Source organism: Lissotriton helveticus, chromosome 5_1 (genome assembly GCF_964261635.1).
Source record: "Lissotriton helveticus chromosome 5_1, aLisHel1.1, whole genome shotgun sequence".
Lineage (NCBI taxonomy): Eukaryota > Metazoa > Chordata > Amphibia > Caudata > Salamandridae > Lissotriton > Lissotriton helveticus.
In genome coordinates this window covers 1,665,202,303-1,665,215,429 of record NC_136065.1, presented here as the reverse complement: position 1 = coordinate 1,665,215,429, position 13,127 = coordinate 1,665,202,303, and the positions used below count along the sequence as shown (strand labels likewise).

The 13,127-nt window shown below is 46.6% G+C and overlaps 1 protein-coding gene across 2 annotated transcripts in view; it reads left to right on the top strand.

The window, feature by feature from the left end:
• The window catches only part of AJUBA (ajuba LIM protein), a 77,258-nt gene extending 74,108 nt beyond the window's left edge, over window positions 1–3,150 (top strand). The window contains exons 7-8 of one of the 2 annotated variants that reach the window (XM_078644888.1): window positions 810–878; window positions 1,289–3,150. In XM_078644888.1, coding sequence (XP_078501014.1) covers window positions 810–878; window positions 1,289–1,417 — 198 coding nt within the window. In that variant the 3' untranslated portion in view covers window positions 1,418–3,150. The remainder of the gene's footprint in view (window positions 1–809; window positions 879–1,288) is intronic. The other variant, XM_078644889.1, reaches the window with a different exon arrangement.
• The last annotated feature ends 9,977 nt before the right edge of the window (window positions 3,151–13,127 follow it).

Genomic DNA, 13,127 nt, shown 5'->3' with positions numbered 1-13,127 from the left:
TGAATCTCGGGGAAGGAGGGGAGAGAGAATGCTGTGGCCAAGAGGAGCGTTTATTATACCCCTGAGGAATTTATTATACCCTGAGGGATTAGAGACAACCATTGTGCTTAAAACAGTGTTTTTAGTGAATGAAAACAGTGGCAAAGAGCCACTCTTTAGTAGACCATCAGTAATGCCTTTTCTCACAGATGCCGTGGATAGAAGTAGCTGTCAAAGTTGGGGAAGTGGGTGAAGTGCTCTTTATAACCCTGAGAGTCTCATCTAGATTAATATGCAACCCTCCCACCTTCATAGAGAAACTAAAATGTAGGACAATTTGTTAAGGCTTTGTGGGTGTACAGTCAATATTAGACCGAGTCATATGGCTCTGCCTTAATCAACGCCCACTCTAAGAGCTTGGACAGTTTTAAACATTTCTGGACCCAATCACTAAATGGTGTAATAATGTACAGTATGGGAATCTGGTGGACTATTGCATCGTATGGGAATCTAGAAGAGTCTAAAGCTGTAAAACCATTGTTGAACGTAAGTAACTGGTTTTCTATCAGGAGAGGAGGTAGGGCTCTGCTTGGTGTCCTCAGCGCAGGGCGTAGCTGAGCTTCATATTAGCAGTGGATGGAATAGCTGGGCCTTAGGAGACATGGGAAAAAAGCGATGTTGGGAACTATAATCACAGTATTGTTCAGGAGAACAAAAATGGCACACTGGGGATCAAGGAGAACTAAAAAGGAGGGAGAATGGTGAGAAGGGGATGGGAGGGACTGCATGACAGGCCTTTCATGTAATCTCTACCGTGCTGTGCTTTCCAGGGATCTGATGAGATTGTCCGGGTGATTTCCATGGACCAAGATTACCACTTTGAGTGCTACCAATGCGAGGTACGTGTCAGTGCCTTGTGGGAACCCTTGAGCCCACACAAGGGCTGGTGGGTGGTTTGAGATGCTGGAACCTGTGAAGTAATTCCTAAGCCTTTACTGAATACAGATCTACGTCCTGGTTCCTAAATGAGGTGGAATAGTGAATATTAGAGGAGTCCCAGGGGCGTGCACTGTAGACTTGAGATCTTGTTTCTTATGGTATAGTTTTATAGGAGCTAGTGCTGTGAATCACAGGGCTGTGTTACATGTAAGTCCCTCACCATTTCCTAGCAAAGGTTGGAACAGAAGCAAGAGGGGTCGGTCCCCTATTTTGGGAGCCCAATCGAGATCCAAATGGGCCTGCTCAATTAGGAGCCCTTGTGCTTGTGTACTCCTATATTAACGCACCTTGTTTCTCTTTTTCTTGATAGGATTGCGGCCTACAGCTGAGCGACAAGGAGGGATGCAGCTGCTTCCCCCTGAATGGTCACCTTCTCTGCAACTCTTGCCACATCAAGCGCTTGGGAAGCACTCTGAAGACCCCATTGACATACCGTTGAGATGGTTTTCCAGAAGCGTGCTGAGTTAGTCCACGAGGTGTATTCTTCTGAAATCCTGAGGAAGCTGTGGAGTTTGACCAGGCTTCGTGTCTCTGTGTCTCTCACCGCTGCTCATGCAGAGAGCACACCAATCTATTGTGCTGAAAGGACCGTCTCTATCAAGCGAGAGGTTGAGAGACCAGAGCGAGGAAGGTTATTGTCCTGGCACACTGCATCACCTCGCCTGCAGATAACTTTTTCCAGTAGACACTTACTGCTGCGTGTCGACTGAACTGCAGTGACACCACAAAATGCGGGTTTTGACTATAGCTGCCACAAAGCTGAATAGTGAGCACCAGATGAGTGTTCTCCCTTCACAAGAGGAGCTTTCGCTCATGCTGGTATTGTGACGTGGAGCTTCATTCTACTGATCCCTAGCTGAGCTCCATACTACTGTTCCTAAGCTGAGCTCCATCCTACTGATGCTAAGCTGAGCTCCATCCTACTGATCCTAAGCTGAGCTCCATCCTACTGATAGCAAGCTGAGTTCCACCTTATTGAGAAGGCACTGAGCTGAATTCCACAAAGGACGACGTATGGATCTCCATCTTCCTAACCCAAATCTCTACTCCATCCTATTGAAATCAAGCTGAGCTCTATCCCACTGACTAAACTCAGTTCATTCCTGCTGATACGAAGCTGAGTTCAGTTGTATCATGTAACAAAATATAATTTTCTGCTTCTGATATTAAGCTGGGCTGCATCCTTCTGATCCCAAGCTCAGCTCATTATTTTTCTGGGAGCCGCCTGCAGAGCTCCATGCTACTGACACCAATCTCAGCCTTATCCTGCTTAGTCCTGCTACATTGTACTGAAGACAACTTGCAGAGCTGCATCTTGCTGATACCAAGTTCAGCTCCATTCTTGCGACAAACTGAGCTCTTTCTACTGACACCAAGCTCGGTCCTATCCTGCTGATTCCAGGCTCAGCTCGATTCTCTCGAGGGCAACAGGCAAAGCAACGTATCATTGACACAGGTCAGGTCTAGCCTGCTGATGCCACGCTGAGCTCAGTTCTTGTTTCAAGCTTAGCTCCTTCCTACTGAGACCACAGAGCGAGTCCACATTTGCAGTAAAGCTGGGCTGACGGTCCATCGTGACCCAAAGACTGATCTCTGTTTTGAAAACGGAGAGTAATTCTGTTATAATGGTGCCCGAAACTCTGTTCTACTGCGGGCCTTAGTACCTGCTTGTCTGCCCTCTTGCTGCTGCCAGCAATCTGAGCTGTGTTTTCACGTGTTAATATCCAGCCTTGCTGCCTTCTCCCTGGCTGGTAAGCACAGAGCACTTCCAATGACTAGAGTCCATGCGGCACTCTGCGCCCGACATCTGACCATCGCTATCTCCGGACCAAGTAAAGAAAGAAAGCCTTGCTGATCCCCAAGAACTTTCACACGAAAGGAAACCTCACTGGTCCTCACCAAGAGATCGCTAGACACTACTCTTGTAGACTCAGTGGCTTTTCTTGTGACACGAGGCCTATGAGGCAGTGTAGATGGAATCTTACCTCCTCACCCTTTTCCCAGCACCCACTACCTTCCAACCTCCAAACCATTTAGATCGAACTATTACTGCCTTCACTTGAAAAATAGTGAGGAGAGGATTACAAAATGCACTTTTAAAATGTTGTTTTTTAAAGAAAATGTTTCTTTTGTATTTTTCTCTTGGCTATTAAAATGTTTTAAAATGCTCTAGGAGACTGTCTCGTGTTTTTACCTAGGTAATCACTGACCACCAGCAGATCCGCATCTGTGATGCGACACTCTCAAGGCTTACTGATCAATCAATGAAGATGTTTGTTAAGCGCAACTACTCACCCTTAAGGGTCTCAAAGCACTGGGGGTTCGGGGTTGTTGCAGGTTCCAGTCCATCAAGGAGGGGATCTGTCGAAGAGCCAGGTTTTGAGGTCTTTTGTGAAGATGGGGAGCGATGTCTGTCTGAGGTGGAGTGGAAGGTTGTTCCAGGCTCTGGCCACAAGGAAGGAGAAGGAGCGGCCCCCGATCTGGTCTTTCTGGTGCGGGGGACTGCTGCATAGGAGAGCTGGGCTGATCGTAGGGTCCTTTGGGGTGCGAGGAATTTGAGTCGGCTGTTCAGCTATGCTGGTCCGGTGTCGTGGAGGCTCTTGTGAGCGTGGGTGAGCATCTTTAAGGTCTCTCTAGCTTTAATGGGGAGCCAGTGGAGTGTGCGCAGGTGCTGGTAGATGTGGCAGTGTCTTTACTTGGTTGAGGACCAGTCTTGCGTGGCGTTTTGGATGTTCTATAGCTTGCGGGTGAGGTTTTTTTTTTTATTCCGGCATATAGTGCGTTGCCATCAATGAGTCTGCTGGTGACCAGGGCGTGAGTGATGGTCTTTCTGTGTTCGAGGGCGATCCATTTGAAGGTCCTACGTACGTAGGAGGCGGAGGGTGTGGAAGTAGGAGGACGAGACTGAGTTGATCTGGCGGTCCATTTTGAGCTCTGAGTCCAGGATGATTCCCAGGTTGAGTGCATGGTCGTGAGGGTGGGCGGGCTTCCGAGGTCGGGCTTCCGAGGGTGGGTGGCCACCAGGTATCGTTCCAAGCGTCGGGGTTTGGGCCCATGATGAGTACTTCCGTTTTGTTGGTGTTTAGTTGTAGGCAGCTGTTTTTCATCCAGTTGGCGACGGCTTCCATGCCTTCTCAAAAGTTGTGCCTGGCAGAGTTGGGTTTGTTGGATAGGGAGAGGATGAGTTGGGTGTCATCTGAGTATGACACAATGTGGAGTCCGTAGGTTCTAATGATGGGGGCGAGCGGAGCCATGTAGACGTTGAAGAGCGTAGGGCTGAGGGAGGACCCCTGGGGGACTCCGCAGGTGGTAAGTGTGGGATCCAAGAGGAAAGGGGGGAGTCTGACCTGCTGCGTTCTGCCGGAGAGGAAGGAGCGGCCTTGTCTTGGATCCCTGCGTTGTGGAGTCTGCTTATTAGGGTGCGATGAGAGACAGTGTAGAATGCCGCTGAGAGGTCGAGGAGGATGAGGGCTGCTATTTCTCCTTTGTCTAGTAGGGTGCGGATGTCATCTGTTGCGGCTTGGAGGGCGGTTTCCGTATTGTGTTTTTTTCTGAAGCCGGATCGAGAGGAGTCTAGGATGTTGTGCTCTTCGATGAAAGTGGTGAGTTGGCTGTTGATGGCTTTCTCGATGACTTTCACTCGGAACGGTAGCAGGGAGATGGGTCTGTAGTTTTTGAGGTTGGTGGGGTCCGCCGAGGTTTACTTCAGAAGGGGGTTGATTTTGGCGTGTTTCCAGTCGTCGGGGAACGAGGCGGATGCCAGGGAGCGGTTGATGGTGTGACAGAGCATGAGTGTGAGGGTGTCAGCGGCTCTGTTGAAAATGTGGTGGGTGCAGGGGTCCGTGGGGGTCCCGGAGTGGATTGACTTAATAGTTATAAGTGTGTGTTCGGTGGTGAGGGCTGCTCAGTTGTAGATCGCTGGCTTCAGGGTGTCGGGGGTGGTTGGTGAGGTTTCAGTGTGTTGGTTGTCTTCGTCGAAGTTGTCGTAGATGCTCTTTATTTTGTGGTGGAAATGGGTGATGAGTTTGTCGCAGAGGTCTTGGGAGGGAGAGATGTCGGTGGACTCGCTGGTGGGTTGGGCAAACTTCTTGGTGATGTTGAAGAGTTCTTTGCCATTGTGTGCATGATTGGAGATTCTGTCTTCAATCGCTTTTTCCTCGTTTTTCTGATGAGTTGGTGGTGGGCAATGGTGGCGGCTCTGAAGTTGTTGTGGACTTCTGTGGATTTGGTGTTCCTCCAGGCCTTTTCGTGGGGGCGGCAAGTGGGTCTTGACTCTCGAAGTTTGGTGGTAAACCATCTAGCTTTCTTGCCATGGGTGTTGTTGTTTTTCTTGAGGGAGGCTATGGTGTTGGCGCTGTCAGAGATCCATCTGTGAAGGGTTCGGGCTGCGGTGTTGGGGTCGTCTTTTCACTACTCTGTTCAAAAAAGTATTTATGGACAAGAAGTACAGTTAATTTGCTTTTTTGCTTCATTATCTATGATGGTAGAGCTGGGGTCTGACTTTGTCTCTGAATGTCATGCAGAGTCAAGAGGCAGGGTTAGGTGAGGCTGAGGGACAGAAGTGGCATTAAAAGGTTGCATTGAGACTTAGAACTTGAGTCTTCCTTACAGGGAGAGGAGAGAAAGCGATAGAGGTTAACATATTGTAGAATGTGAGATGAAGGGATCATGTTACACAGACAGTTTCTGAGTGCCATCGAGTATACCATTCATTTTGGTAGAAGTGTTTTGGCTGGAGTTGTTGGGTTTTCAAATGTATGTCCCAATGATGGACATTTTCCTAAAATGACTCCAGATGTTATTAACATTATTCATGACGAGGCATCTAAGATTGGAAATGGACTTTGCTTATATAATATGCTAGAGCAACATTATTAAAATAAAAAACGTTTTCCGTAAGAGAAAGTGTGCATTTTTAAGCCTCAGTGAGATCACTCAGTCAGCATTTAAATGTGTAAATTAAAATCCAAGAGGGAGTTGGATTTGTAAAAATATGTATGAAATATTATATCTGTAATGAGGTTGTTGTTACCAGACATTCATCCTGAGACAGCGGAAAACATAATGGGATCATGCATGCAGTTGGTTCCAAGAGAACGTTTACAAATGTTTCGTCTACAAGAAGGTTTGACAAGTCACTTGTCTCAAGTGGTCACGTCATTAGAGGATACAGTGGTGTTGTTGCCCATTGTATTCCACGGAATTCTTTAATGGAACTAGATCAATTTATTGATGAACAGACCATTTCCATGCCATTAGCCTCAGTTTACCATTTCCATGAATGCCCCACTTACAGGGTGTTGTCCAGTTGCCAGGGATGACCACATAGGATAAATGGACAGCCACAGAATTCTTCCAGCACACCGATATGTTGGAATTGGCAGCTGTAGCACTACCACTCAGTGTTACAATAAGTACTTTACAACAAAGTAGTGATGGTATGCCAAGAAAACTTGACAACCATGTTCTACATGCTTACTGCTCCTCCACAAATAAACAGTTAGGTCAAGCTTTGAGGACTACACCCACAGATCCTAATGAGGTGAATTTGTCTCACTTTATATATAAAGCTGCATTCAAAAGAAGGAAAAACACGGCGAATAAAGATAATTGGGAGCAACCAGTAACAGCCCCAAAGCAAATGAATTTTAAGGATATTTAGTCCATCATAAATTTGCTTAGGTCAAGCGATAAATAATAAAATAATGAGTAGCAGCATTAATGGCAATCAATGGGTTAATCATTTTTCAGTTGTTAATGGCTCCTTTTATAGCAGCACTTTGCAGAACGATTAGGTGTTTTATTTTAATCAAAGAAGCAAACTAGTCTTTTCACTAGATACGGGTATCAATTTACCAAAGCCCACAAGTAAGGGGCCAGGGCTTGATGGAATACCAGTTGATCTAGAGAAGTGCAACTTAGTTTTGTAGACACCTTTATTGACCAATATTTTTTTAAATCTTGATATGAAGCAACTACAAGCTCATGGCCTACTTCGATTATTGTGCCAATTTTTAAGAAGGCAATCGCTCTGAGATGAGATATTATTGTTCCATCTCGCTTACTGATGCATCCGTTAAAATTATTGGTAGACTGATTTTATAATGTAATGCAGGATTGGGCTAATAACATTCTCGACTCTTGCTAATACAGCTTTACAGAGTGGTTAGGTATGGTGGAGCAGTGTGTAAATCTTAATATCTTCATAGGCAAATATACTATATCCAAACTCTGCCTGGTGTACCTAGCCTTTTTGTATCTGCTATCAGCATTTGACTGTGTAAATTAAAACAAGTTATGGGTGATCCTTCTCAAGTTAGGACTTAGGTGCACTTTCTACATGTTGTACTTGAAATTCTGTCTGCTAGGATCAGAGTTGGTGCCAGTGGAAAACTGTCGGACTCTTTTGGTCTTTCACGGGGTGTCCTGCAGGGGTGAGGTCTTGCTCTCCTCCTTTTTATCTTGTGAATGAATCATTTGAGCCTCTTTTTAGAAAGATGCACTGTGGATGTCCCAATTGTTAAGAATATTTCCGTTCCAGCATTGTATGCTGATGATACGGTTTGGATGGCATGTATGCTTGGACTTTGCGAAGGTTAGTCCCTTTGCCCAGTTTATTGTAGACTTTGATTTAGTCACCAATTATACAAAATCACATATTATGGCCTTTGGTCTCAAACCGTTCAGCGTGCCAACTCGTGCGTTTGATGATAGCTACATAGTAAGGATTAATCATTTTTCCCATCTTGGGGGTTTCCATTGACTCTTTTGGCACCTGCAGAACTAATATTTTGAATTGGCGTCTAAAGCTTTGTCAACCGTGGGTGTTTTATTTAATCTACCAAGGCCATCTGGCAACAACTCAATGATATATCTTCTTAGCATATACAAAACCTACCGCGCCCCAATTGCTGTATATTGAGCCACGGTTTGCCGCTATGACAAGCGCTCTGCAATTCAGCCTGAGGAGAATCATCTTTGCAGACGGCTCCTTTTAGTACAGCCTTCAACGTCTTATTATATATGCCATGAAGAACTATGGATTCCTTATCTAAAAGATTGAATAAAGTTGGGTCCAGTGTTTCAGTGGCTATCTGTATGGCTTAATCCCGAAGCGAGAATGAATCCTTCTATAATCAAAGATTGTCTTTCTTGTAATAAAGATCTCAGTGTTCCCTGGCTTGCATATGTTCATAAAACATTAGCAAGGTTAGGGCAGTCCTCTTTGTTTGATAATTCATCTTTAATCTGTATGAAAGACAAAAAAAAGTATTGAGCTACTTTTTGTGGAGAACCGGTGCGCTTCCAAGGAAATCAGAATTTAGGTGGTTGACTGTAAAGGCCTTTGCCCATCTAAAAACTTGCATTGTCAATGAATAGTATTTACATTTGACACATGGCAAATGGGAAAGGCCACTGCTGTTTCCATTTAGGGCAGGTACCATCAGATATTTGCTTTGTTTTCCCCTGGGCCATCACAATGAATTATCTGCTCATACAGGTCTGTGTGATGAGGAGTCCATGCTGTCGTTATTGGATGTTATTGTTTCCTGCAGATGTTATGCTATATATACAAAAGTGCTTTTAATCCCACTTTGAAAGACATCTTTTTGTACAATGGGGAGTAGCGCTTAGATTCCTACAGTTGCCCCAGTATTGGAACTTTCATAGATTCCCATGCTTTGTATCATTCCCCGTCGTCGGACTGGGAGTCTCGGTAATAAAAAATATCATAGTAGTAGGTACAAAAGAGAAAGGAAAGGCCTAGGCCTCATTCCCTTTTGTAACATATCAGCCTCTTTTTGTAAAAGAGACCAAACTCTAGGCGTCAGCCAATCAGAAGAGCCTCACCCTTAGAACCTTCCTGAAGGAACCTCAGAGCCTCAGATTTTCTACCGCACGTTGTGCTAGGGAGTCTCCATTGAGCTCTGCTCTATTTCTACTCTTTTAAACACATTTCTACAGATATTTCTTCAGGATTTTCTTCAGTTTTCTTCAGGACACTCTTCTTCTTCAAAATGTCTGAGGTTGAGAAGAAAAAAGCCCTTTTCAAGCCCTGTTCCACCTGTGGGAAGAAAAGGCTGTTTGTGGAAGACAAACACAAGGATTGCATCTACTGCCTGTATCCAGATCACAGGGCAGAGGAATGTAAGATTTGTCGCACTCTCTCCACCAAGACCTTGAGAGATCGTGCTGGAAGGCTTCTTACATGGTTGCAGAGGCAGAAGGAAAGGAAACATGGAGTTTCCAGTTATGAGGAAGAATCGGCGTCTTGTGCTTCCTCTAAAAGGTCAGTGAAAAGGGGTAGAGGTTCCCCATCTTCCTCTATTGGGCGCCCCTCTAAGGCTTCAAAGAAGACCCCCAGGGAGTCTGATGGCCGGGGTTCAGGAGGTTCCCCCCACCGCAGTGGGTCGGGCAAGGCAGAACTGGTTTCGCCTCCTAAGGGTGAGAAGACAGACCCAGCCTTCAAGAGACCCTCTTCACACTCTTCAGAGAGGAGTTCCAAGTCCTCTACGACGAAGACACACTCTTCAGAGAGGAGTTCCAAGTCCTCTACGACGAAGACTTCGTCGACGGTGGCTCCGTCGACGACGAAAATGAAGCCCAAGATCCAATTGGTCCCGTCGACGGGCTCGTCGACGGGAACGTCGACGACGAAGGCTTCGTCGTCGGTTAAGAAGACTTCGACGGCGGCGTCGACGGAGAGTATGCCGTCGACGACGGCGAAGACATCGTCGACGAAGAAACCATCGTCGGCGACGATGGTGTCGACGACGGCAGTACCGACGACGACGTCGTCGACGGTGTCGACGACGGTCATGTCGTCGACGAGTGCTTCGACGACGACAACAATTTCTACATCGACGGCGGGCTCGTCGTCGGTGGCGTCGACGACGACATCTACTATTCCTATCTCGTCGAAGAGGATTTCACCAGCGTCAACGGCCCAACCAACGATACTGGCTGCAGAGAGAAGGGTAACAATATCTCTCACAAGGATCACGCCTGAAATGACATCCCCAAGGAGGGTGACCTCATTACCCCCAACGACGTTGCTAGACCAGGACTACTCTGAGGGAGACGGTCAGGATAGCTTTGAGTATGCAAATAGCCCATCTCAGCTTCTCATTAAAAGTCAAGAGACGGACTCAGAGGAGGCATATGAACAAGGTGGAGGTGACTACCCACAAACAGACCACTTAATGGACTGTGAATCACAAGGCATGGTTTCAGTACCGACGTCCTTCCTGCATGACCTGCACAAGATTTTGCAAGACTACAAGTCCAAAGCCGAGCGACCAGCGCCGAGGAGGTCTACTCCGTCAACACCAGTGAAGGACCACTCTTCAAGTGTCCCTCCGGTACACCCAGTGCAGACTCCTCCTCAACCACAGCGGCCAGTGCCCCAGACTGCGTCTGGAACAGCGGATGATCCGGATGAGGATCATGATAATGATACGGATGCGTCATCCGGTGATAATCAGGACTCGGATCAGGAAGGGGATGAATACAATGACTACATCATCCCGGATCCAGCTTCGCCCCACCAGGACCTAGGTGACTCTCCTCCTGCTGACATTGGCAGTTTTCACCAACTGATGGAACGTGCAGCCGGCCGATTTAAGTTGGTATTGCCTGCGGAAACCACAGACTGTTTCTTGTACGATTTTAAAGACACTCACCGCAAGACTACGAGGTCCATTCCGATTGTGGAACATCTATGGAAGGAGGGTTTGAAGACCATGAAAAACCCAGCACGGTGGTCCCTGTGCTACCGCGCCTTGATAAAAAGTATAAAGCGCCGGAGGATGCACCGGCTGCCCTGACAGGTCATCCCAAACCGGACTCTGTAATCTCACAAGCGGCGCAAAGGAAGTCACGGAACCCTTCTGCTCCCTTGACAGCCCCTCCTGACAAGGATGGACGACGGATGGATAACACAGGCAAGAGATTTTCATCCATTGCTAGCCTTCTGGTTCGCGCCGCCAATGCTTTGGCAATATTGGGGCGATATGATCGCCAGTTATGGTGCGAGCTCAAGGAAACCTGAGGTGCCTGAGCCACTAACAATATGTGCTGAAACTTCGCAGAAAGTAATTCTTTTGCAACCAATCGCTCACACAAAAACAGGTAGAGTGAACAGGCCATATAGTTAGGCCTTAAATATGTACTATAAAGCACAATAGAAGAGTGTGTTATTGAATCTTCATATAAGTACTACTGAACATAGGGCATCCACAAGAAATGTGTAAATGGGTGCTCCTAAAGATAAAGTGAGAGTTTTAAGTTTGATAAGTGTGGCCGAATAGATTATACTTATAGAATCAATTGGCATTTGAGACTAGGCAAATAGGTGAAATTCTTTTTGCACAGAAATGAAATTGAAATATTTTTATTTTATTTATAGAGCTATTGGAGTCAATTGTTTTTTTAAAACGTCCTGAAGAAGGTGACAAAAAGAAAAAAAGCACCGAAACGCTGCGTCGACTACTGTTTTAACTTTGACTACTGTTTTAATTCTAATTTTGATGCATAAATTACATGATGGTTTTTTATATGTTAGATTGTAACCCAATTTGGGAGTGGAATAATAAAATTTGAAAACTTTTTTACATTATCTAAAAAATTGTTTGATTGATATTTTCGTCTGTGTAGAAATAATTTTATGGGTCTAACTGTTTACATTTTGCCTGAAGAGAAAGAAACAGTCCAATATTTGAAAAATATATATTATTGTTTGCCTGAAAATACATCTGGTCCACTAGGAAAACTCTCGGTTATTGGTGACAGTGATCACATAAAGCCAGGGATCTCGTTGTTGTCCTAAAGCGATATAGCTCCCTACTTGGATCAGCTTACACCGGAAAGCGGGCTGGAAGCCAAGAAAACCTTGCAAGAAGGTGAAGCGGTCTCCATGGAGATAATAGATTGTGCCATGGACATTGCCACAACGTCCTTTAGGGCTTTGGCAGGAGCAGCAGTACTAAGACGCCAAGGGTGGCTAAAAGCGACTTGGTTTCGGCCAGAAATCCAAAACAAGGTCCTTGATCTACCTTTTGATGGCGAGGCACTCTTCGGCAAATTGATCGACGAAACGCTGCAAGACATCAAGAAGGACACGGAGACAGCTAGATCGCTGGGAACACTCCAGTACCGCAAAACTCCTTTTAGGGGCACAAGAGGCAGAGGTGGCACCTATAGAGGCGCATACCAACAACAGCGCTATTCTTCCAACAGCTCTGGGTACCAGCCGAATCGCCAGTCATACCAACAAAGACAGGGCCAGTCCTCTGGTTATTCACGGCCTTACAACAAAGGCAAGCAAACTGCCCGTGGACGAGACTCGTCCAAACGCCAATAGCGGCCTGCTGGCTCTGCCTACTGCTCCTTCCTCCGAGAGATCATCAGTTGGAGGCAGGGTGTCAAAATTCCTTCTGAACTGGTCCCAAATTACATCGGACCGTTGGGTGCTCAACATCATCAGACGGGGACATACTTTGGAGTTTACGGAAGTCCCTCCACCCAGACCCCCATCAGCCATCCCTTCAAGACATCTGCATCTCCTGCGGCTAGAGGTACAACAAATGCTCCGCAAAGGAGCGATAGAGCCGGTCCCCTCCAATCAACAGGGCCACGGTTTCTATTCCAGGTTCTTCCTGGTGAGGAAAACGCAGGAGAAGTGGCGTCCCATCCTGGACCTCAGGGAGCTAAATGCCTATCTCATCTCCTTATCCTTCAGGATGGTATCCCTACAGGACGTTTTGAAAATGGTCAACCCGGGGGATTATATGGCCACACTCGATCTGGAGGATGCGTACTTCCATATCCCGATTCACCCAGCGCACAGAAGGTTCCTACGCTTCACAGTAGCCAAGAGCCATTTTCAGTTCAGAGTCTTGCCGTTCGGCCTTCGCTCTGCTCCAAGGATTTTTACGAAGGTGCTGGCACCTGTAGCAGCATTTCTGCGCAAAAACCACTTCCAGGTCTTCCCTTACCTGGACGATTGGTTACTAAAGGCCCCGACCAGAGCATTAGCGCAGGACGCGGTGCAGGCTTGCACCACTCTGTTCCAAAATCTGGGTCTCACCTTGAACATGGAGAAATCCACGCTGCTGCCGTCACGGACAGCGCGGTTCCTGGGAGCGATG